This window comes from Telopea speciosissima, chromosome 2 (assembly GCF_018873765.1).
Source record: "Telopea speciosissima isolate NSW1024214 ecotype Mountain lineage chromosome 2, Tspe_v1, whole genome shotgun sequence".
In the NCBI taxonomy this organism is placed as follows: Eukaryota; Viridiplantae; Streptophyta; class Magnoliopsida; order Proteales; family Proteaceae; genus Telopea; species Telopea speciosissima.
In genome coordinates, this window is record NC_057917.1 from 42,387,076 (window position 1) to 42,396,214 (window position 9,139).

General features: G+C 39.9%; 1 protein-coding gene across 3 annotated transcripts in view; it reads right to left on the reverse strand.

Annotated features, from left to right (window-relative positions):
• Positions 1 to 8,678, reverse strand: part of LOC122651958 (kelch repeat-containing protein kel-10) — a 65,634-nt gene extending 56,956 nt beyond the window's left edge. The window contains exons 1-5 of one of the 3 annotated variants that reach the window (XM_043845550.1): positions 8,502 to 8,677; positions 7,239 to 7,414; positions 6,696 to 6,877; positions 5,981 to 6,562; positions 5,801 to 5,878 (exon numbers count right to left, since the gene is read on the reverse strand). In XM_043845550.1, the coding sequence (XP_043701485.1) occupies positions 5,801 to 5,878; positions 5,981 to 6,562; positions 6,696 to 6,877; positions 7,239 to 7,413 (1,017 nt within the window). In that variant the 5' untranslated portion in view covers position 7,414; positions 8,502 to 8,677. Of the gene's footprint in view, positions 1 to 5,800; positions 5,879 to 5,980; positions 6,563 to 6,695; positions 6,878 to 7,238; positions 7,474 to 8,501 lie in introns of all 3 variants that reach the window. The other 2 variants (XM_043845549.1, XM_043845551.1) reach the window with 2 other exon arrangements.
• Positions 8,679 to 9,139: the final 461 nt, after the last annotated feature.

Sequence of the window (9,139 nt, forward strand, 5' to 3'; positions counted from 1 at the left end):
AGGTGTGGCACACTCAATCCATAGGCTAAAAAACTTTTTTTTGGGTGTTTCCAATTGGGATCCAATCATCCAAATGGGAGCCGGACTATCTTGACTATACACCTACATAGAGGTTGTCTTAGACTCTTAGGCCAGATTTGGTATGATTTCTATTTCAATTTTGGATTGCTTTCATGAAACAGTCAACAAATAGATTTTTGGTCAAGAAATTGAAATTGCTTTGGTTGCTCAATTTTGTCCAAGTGTAGGGGAATTAGGAGTTTAGTTTAGTTTCTCTTTTTAGAATTATTCTCTTAGATATTTTGTAGTTGTCTATTAAGCAACTTTAGCTCTGTAGTTTTTAATTCCAGATTTAGAAAGTAGGCTTAGCTTTTATTTAGAAGTTTCTATTTTCCTTAAGTTTCTAGTTTTAGTTTGTTTCCTTTTCTTGCAAGTTTCTAATTTTCTGTGACTTGTAAGGCAAGCATAGCAGCCCATAAATATGTAATGCCCTTAGAGGCCTCCCACCTAGTTGAATGAAAAATTGCTTTTAAGCAAAAGATTCTCATGTCCAATGGCTGTGACATGGAAGGGCAGGGAACCTGGCTGGTGAGAGCCAAAACCCCAAGAGCTGAGAGAGCCTGGCTGGTGAGAGCCGAATATCCTTGTCCATTTTCCCTTCTTCTCCTATCTTTTTTTCTTATCCCAATCGATTCCCTTGTGTTGCTGTTATATTGTGATTACTGCAACTGCTGTGAATATCCTTGAAAGCTCCAATCATCTCCAATCAATTCCAAGGGCTGCTGTTGTTGCTACCCATCGATTGAAGACTGCTGCTATTCCCTGCGATCTGATTTAGTGCTGCACCTTCTGTGTCTCATATCTCCACATCCAGTGATCAGAATAGGCTAAGAATTGGAGGAGTTCTTCACTGCTGTTGGGGCTCCACTCGATCCCAATTCCAGCCCCTGCTGTTGGCTGGATTGCTCTGCAGGCATCGCTTTCTAATTTTGAGTCCTACTCCTACCTTCTATTTTCAAGACCAACTCAGATCTCCACTTCTGACCATCAGAACTGAACCAAACTTACAGCATAGCATCACCTCTACAAGGCCTACACTCGATCCTTCTTGGAGGCCAAGTGTAGTGCTGATTTTGCAAGTTTTCTACAAACCTTCTAATTTGGTGTTGCAGCCATATCTTACAATTCAGCCATTCAAACTGAGTGAAACTTCCAGCAGTGTTTCACCACCATACTAGCAACCTTCGATCCAAGTTTGGTTGGATTCCAAAGGCTGGTTTGGTTTGAGACCTAACTTTCTAATTCTGCCCCCTTGTTTCTATTTTGGATTTTTGGGTTTACTTGGGACTAAATTAACCCTAATTTAGTCTTATATTATCAACTGTCTCAACGTCAAGATGTTCTTCTGGAACAGAAGGGATAAAATGATCCTTATCAATATAAGCCACCAAACGGTTGGGACACTGAGCAATGACACGTCCATAACCTTTACATGTAAAACACTGAATGGCAGTCTTTGGCATTATAGAAGAGTTGTTGAAACCATGCCAAGGCGGAGAATATGACTGGGTAGGTCGTGAAGATGCCCAGTCAGAATCACGCCGAGGTGGAGAATATGGCCGATTAGGCCATGAAGATGCCATAGATGAACAAGAAGTCTGGTTTGTTGAATGACTTTTCTCGGGGGGGGGGGGGGGGAAGACTGTTGCTGATTGTAATTGTTACCCCTAGGGAAGTGTTCGGAAAATTCCTTCGAGTGTATGGTCGTTTCAGATTTTCTTCTACCTGATATGCAACCTGTATTGCATCTTCCATTGTAGGCAGTCGACTGGATGCTAGTGCAGCATTGATCTGAAGGTGCAAAACATTGCGGAACTGTGCCACTAGTACTTCTTCATCCCACTCAAAATCAGATCGGGTGGCGTAATAATAGAATCTGGCAACAAACTCCTCAACTGTTAGGTTCTCCTATTTCAACTGCGCAAACCTGAGGTGCATGCGCTGCTTGTAATCTAGGCAATAACCTTTTGTTAATGACTTCATGCATTTCGGCCCAAGTAGTAACTAAACTGATGCAGACCCTGACCCTGCTGAATGGATAGCCAATGTTTTCGACGGCCAAAGTAATCACCTGAAAGTATTGAGGCATTCAGATCGCATCATAGCAAAGTCCGATCAGGTTACGAGGAGCCTACCCTGCAAGCGTACAGGTACCCGCCCAATGGCTGATCTAGGCTCTTACGATGGAAGCTGGATCACTCAACAATTGGCCACATCAGCACTTGGGCCTCATCAGAGTTCATTGGACAAACAAAGGATCTTCATGCCTTGCGTGAATATATCTCTTGCTAAATAGACAGCCAAGTATGCCATGCACGGAGGAATTTAGAAGGAAGAAGGATCATGATTAATTACTAAAATAAAGGGAGATTGATTTCAACAAGGCTTGCTGGAGATTTAAATTCTGAGTTTCTTTCATTAGTTACCAATTTTAAACAATTCATTAATCTCGGCCAAAGGATCTTTAGGGGAACCGAGATTAGGTTAATGGGATCATTTCTAGCCTATAAAAGAGCTGTAACTTTGATTACAGTGGATATATTTTTTTAAGAAATATTAAATTGCTTTGGAGTTATCCTACAATCTTGGAGAATTGCATTCGTCCCTGCGTTTCTCTTTGAATTTTTGCTCCCCATTTCATTTTTTTCTCACCTAGAAGAGTGATTAATTCGAACTACCGATCCGACACGCTTCAACGTGCCTGCATCATAAACCAATGCCTCGGATGCGATTTTGTTGTTGTTGCTAGATCCACCAAACTCGAGTTGTACCTTTAACCTCTAGAAAAATAAAACTTTCCTGGCCTTAGTCAAACCGTACCATTTGAAAAAGGTCTCCAAACTGTGAATCCAATCAAGGTACTGTTCTGGATTATCATCCCCATAAAAATCAAGGACGTCCAACTTTGCTGCTCTTTCAGCTCCATAATCATCATAACCACCAACTCCATAAGGTGGGGGTGGGAGTAGTGTATGCTGTGGTGGTGGTGGGAGTGGCAGCATATCATGAGGCGGATCCTAAGCGACGGAGTTGGAAGAATCCCCAACTAGCATGGGACTGTTTCCTTTATCTGAAACTTTCAGTTGATCAATAGAAGCTTGCATAGATTCCATCATTGTCTTAATGGAATTGACAGTGGCAGTGAGGGTATCAAATTTTGCATCAGTTTCAGCCTTAAATTAATTAAATTGTTGAAGAATTTCACTGTTGGCTACCATGGTTAAGCTAAATAAGAAAACACTCAAAGACAAATGTTGAATGGCAAAATAGTAAATAGATCGAACTTCCTAATAGAATGGAAGTACTGTAATATTGGAAGTAATATAAAGAATAGGACTTAAAAGGAATTGACTAAAAGATGAGTACTCTTAATGGAGACTATAAACAGAGAATAGATAAAGAGGGGCAATTCTGGAATAATAAAAAAAAGAATAAAGCAACGATATAACAAAGGAGAGTAGGGTAATTTTGGAACAAAATAAGAAATAAAGGATAAGTTAGAATTGGACGAAAAAGGGGAGGGCAGTTTATGAAATAAACAAACAAAAAGACAAACAAAGGGGAGTTGTGGGGTTACTGAACAGTCAGTCTCCAAGTTGGATTCTGACTCTGTAGAACCAGAGAGGAAGAATGGAGGAAAACTCTGAGAGGAAGGAGGGGCTTCACGACTTCGATGGACGGCAACAATACGAGGGAGCTGATCGATGACTGGGAGTTGACCCAGTTGAATCACGGGAAGCTTTTGAAACAGGTCTCTCTCTCGTTGCTAGCTGAATACTGGGGCGAAGAGGGGGGTGGAAATCAACTTAGGTTAGGGAAGAGAAGGATTGTGGTGGGGGTTGTTACAGTGTAACAGAAAGCGGTAGGTTGGGGTTTCTGCTAAGAGACTCGGAAGGGATGGGATTGGGTTGGAGTGAAGCAGTGGGTTAGGGAGGCCTTTCGATTTCTCTGTTTTCTCGGTAGGTTCTTTTTTTCTCTGGGAATCGCAAGGGATTGCTGCTTGGGTTTCAGTGGAGTCGAAGGACAAGGAAAGGGGTACGGGTGCTGCAGAAGATGGAAAGGAGATGGGGTACTGGTGTGACGGTAGAACAGCTGGGGCAAAAAAAAGAATACAAAGAAGAAGGAGAATAGGATAAGATAGAGTGATAGAGAAGGAGATTGATCCTTCGTCTCTGATACCAAATTGGTGGAGGGCCTGTAGGGAAGAAGGGAATAGTTGCAAGGGAAGGGGAAAGAGATCGCACAATCACACTCTCAAAATGTAAAACTCAAACTTCTATTCAATTCACTATGCACATTGTTGGGCTACATGCAAGTATATAAAGGGAAAATAACATGACTCCTACTTAGACTATGAAACTGAAATGACAACTTGCAATATGAAACTCTAACTCTAACTCCTATGTACTCAACTCAAAACAAAAGACTTAAATAAATAAACTAATTCCAACCCTTGTTGGACCAAAAACCATTGGACCGATTCTGTTTGAGTTTGGGTCTCCAAATCCTATCACGCTGGTCCAACCAGCCAAGTGTTACTGCATCATATTTTATTTTTAACACGATATTACTGCTTTGCCCATCTAATTAATCATGTGCTCATTAAAGAGCAAGAGTGATATCAATTTCAATTTCAAAATTGAAACAGCTCCTCAGCTACTTCAGAATTTCTATTCCATTTGATTTCTATTTAACTGAAATAAGGTGCAAAAATCAAATCCAACGATTTCTGAAATAGAAATCATACCAAATCAGGCCTTAGTATGTGGGTTGTCTTAGTATTAGAGCCTAGGCATCACCTCAGTATTTACAAGCCAAACTTTGGCTTGTGGCCTAATGTGCCCAGTCCATTCTCTTCTCTCACACATTGAACATTAAAGTACCGGGGGGAACAATAATACATATATGTGCTGATTACTTGCTAGTTTTTACCCTAAAGCCTAAGCTTTCTCCTTTTATTCACTTAATTAGGTTTTTAACATGGTTGGCAATTGACATGGTATAAAACAAGTATTAAAAAAATTGAAAGCAAATAAAACCTAATTAAAGAGCATATATCGTGGTTTATATGTTCTGCTACATGTGTCACAAAATGTGTTATATATATTCGTTTTATTGCTTTTCAAATGTACAACGAAAGAACATATACAGAAAATATTTGGTTGGGCAATCACCAAGCCAAACTAATAGCTTGTACCAGGGTGCACCCTCCCAGGCTAGTGCCACCAAAGACCCAACCCCTCCCACCTGCACTTGGGCAACACCTTGACAATGCTGTCATAAATTCAGTCACCTAAAGAAAATCAGTAAAGAACCCCCTCCCTAAAAAAAAAAAAATTGCATTGTTGAACCAATTAAAGAAAATTAAGAGTGAAATGAGGAAATTTCAATAAAAGGGCATACCCAGTACACGAGGCTCCCGCCACTGCGAGGTTTGGGGAGGGTCATAATGTACGCAGCCTTACCCCCGCTTTGCGGAGAGGCCGTTTCCCGACTCAAACCCGTGACCACTAGTCACAATGGAGCAACCCTACCATTGAGCCGAGGCCCACCCTCAGACGAGAAAATTTCAATACAATAAACACAGCCTTATCCCAACTTAATGGGGTCAGCAAGATGAGAAAATTTCAATCTCAAAATAAATTCTAAGACTGCTAACAACATTATTATGCAAGAGTAGACAATTCAATGACAGAATATGCAGGATTAAATGAAGCATTTTGCATGAAAAGAGAAGTACCAGCTTCTTCTCCAGTTCACTGTTTTTCTTGAGTTGCTCTGCTGAGAAGTTCTTCAACTCCTCCATTCCCTGTGTCAACTATGTAAAGGCAATACGAAATATGAACACATGACAAAGGAATAACAAATGATATAACACAAAGTAAAACAAGAAACTGGGACAGTTAATCGCCTTAATTACCTGAGAAATAATTGACTCAAGATAAGATGAGTCAACTGAAATCTCTACATTCTTCTCTGCTGAAACTGACGGCCCTATTGAAGCACTTCCAACCTCCATTTGCACATCATCGTTCATAGAAGGACCAGAAACAGCTGCAGGAAAAACCCCAGGAGGGCAATTTGACTTTTTACGGTCAAGAGCTATCTGTTGCAGCTTCAGGTACACTTTTGCCTCCTCTTCATCCATGGTCTCTGTACCAGGGTAGGCTCCAAGTGGCTGGCTACCACCTAAATACCCGACATCCTTACTAGGCTGATCTGACCAATCCAAATCCTCCACTGTAACTGATGGCCTATGATCTACTTCCTTTCTTGTATCATCATTTGGAAGTGCTTTAAAAAGGGTTTTTACTTTGGGCACATGTAGTTGGATAGCAGTAGCATTAACCGGTGAAGACGAAAAGGATTTTATCAAAGAACTTGTTTGTGCATGGTCCAACTCGAACCAAAAATGGTACTGAGAGTAATAATTATCCATGATAATTTGGCTAAATTGATCTTCCAGTATGGGTTGGCAGTGCATCCGGACACGGATCCGAACCTTAGCGAAAAACAGCAGTTACAGACAATTAGAAAACATAAACCTCCCAGTGAACTAACCAAGTAAATTATAATTGCGTCCATTAATCCCCAAAACAATAATGATTTGTAGAACAACATTACCCATGTCATACCTGTGCAGGATAAGGGGTTCTATCAGAACCATCTTCAGTCCATCCATATGGATTGATATTCATTTGCCCAGGTCCTGCAGCCTCAAAAATACCATGCAATTTTCGATCATTGTAGTTGAATAGGAACAGTGGCAGGCCTTGTTCAATATTCCTCACATACGAAAAATGTATACTTGGTAAGCCTGTCAAAAAGTTCACAAATATTTCATTACTATAAGAACTGAAGCTATAAATAACAATAAATAAATCAACATTTACATGACTCACTCAGATGCCTGTATTTGATTTATGAAAGCATACAGATTGCAGCTAAGACAAATTCCAAGATACTAAACAGATAGGCTCCTATACAGGGATGGAACTTCGAAATATTTCTAGCACAAATACAAACAAAACATGTAACCAAGAAGGTCACAAACTCTACTGAAAAAATTGAGATTCCTATTGGAAGATTCAAGTGGTATAAGACAAACAAAATAATCATGAACCGTAGCTGAACAGAAAAGCAAATGTTGAGATGCTGATTAAAAATAGCGAACTAACCAAAGATCTGTTTTGAAAGGCATTCTTTCATTGTATTGTTTTTGCAGCCAAATACAACCCCTCCAAGATTCTCTTTTCTCAAATTTCGTGCAGTTGCACTGCTATTTGTTGTAGAAAACGAAGATGGAGTTCTGTCCCCCAACATGAATGTTTGTGTTTTTCTTCCAGCCCCCATTCTGTTAGTCAAAAAGAAGTTAATACGTCATGATTATTGATCAAACGCTGTGGAATAATACTCAGAACTAAGTAGGAGACACATATAGCAATCTACCGGAAACAAAAACAAAGCACACACATTATGAGAAGAAAAAATCTATTTCTAATCAAGCCTAATTGCAGTCCTATCCACACGAACGAGCCAACAATATTTAAAAGTTCAGAAGTTTTACTCAAAAGGAAGCAGTATAGTCAGCCAAAACTCATGAAAGGCAGTCAAGACAACTATATAACATAATCAACCTCATATAATCAGCAGTATAATCAGAAACCCTTTCGTTCAGAAAATCAGGAAACAAGCACCAAGAATACAGTAACCAATAAGTATAATTTAAGAACAACAACAATACTAAGTGAGAGTTTGTAGTTGTTATTCCCTCAATCAGTAAAAAATGTTATCACTGAAAATGGGTTTAAATCCACATAATACGGCCCAATATACTTCAAAGTCCAAGCAAACCATCGCCATACAGAACCCCAACATCCGGATTCATTAAACTCCAATCATTAACAGAAAAGAAGTCCCATCATCCATTAAACTTCAAACATCAACAGAAAATAAATCACATCTTCCCAATATCTGGAAATCTGAGTAGGAGATCCACAACACTAGTTGCTATTGCGATAGTCATATCAGAAAAATAATTTGAAGTAGCACGATCATTTATGTCCAACCAACTAGGCCACCACACTATAGCGGCAAAGAATTGCCAAAGTAACACACTCAGTACCACCACATGAACAAGAATTCCAGCTGCAAAATCTGATCATCATATTCTGCGGCAACACTCAAAGTTAAACCGAAAGGCAAGATAAAAACTCCAAATGGAAGTTTCCTTGTTAAACTCACGAAAACCCTAAACTTAAACGGACATTGCAACTAAGAAATCCCCAGAAAAACCTCAACTCACAGACATTACAAAAACATTACGACACAACGACAATAACAACATTCTCGCCTCAGTGAAAGTACTGCAGACACCAAATGCATCCAAGAAAGTGAAGCAAGAACGAATATGACATTAAAGCAGAAATCAAGAAACTCACTCCGCAGACAATTCTCAGCACGAGTTTTAATCGGATAAACAGATTAAGAATATTTCTGATGCTAACTATTTCTCACCGCTTGGGTTGCCGATAGAAGAAGAGAGAGGGATTAGGGTTTCGTACGATCTCAAGTGTAATAGAGAGAGAGGGAAACGAAGGCAGGCACTGAAGACAAGAGCACTAGCAGCGAGTACAAAGAGAAGGGAGTTCAGTGAAGAAATGGAAGCGTGGATGTTATTTATAATCAAAAAAACTCCCGCTTTTTGTAACCGTATAAAGAAGTGGGAATGATGATCTCTTTCTGTAAATAGCGGGTTATTAACTACATGGAGCGCTGCGCAAATGCCGAATCTGTCTAATCAGATCAGAGCCGTCAATACGTTTCACTCATTAGGACCGTCACTTGCTGGGGCCTACCTGGGTGATTTGCCACTGCGATGGATCATTAATTCACACAATCGGGAATCTGGATTCTGTAATCCTTTCTCTAGGGGAAAAAGTTCGGTGAAACGCCACCTCAAAAGTGAAATTGCATACTCTCTAACGTATCTCTTCCTTGCAACGGGTGATATGTCATAAATGCCCCTCCCCCTTTTATTTATGACATATCACCCCCACCATGAATGGTAACATATGAG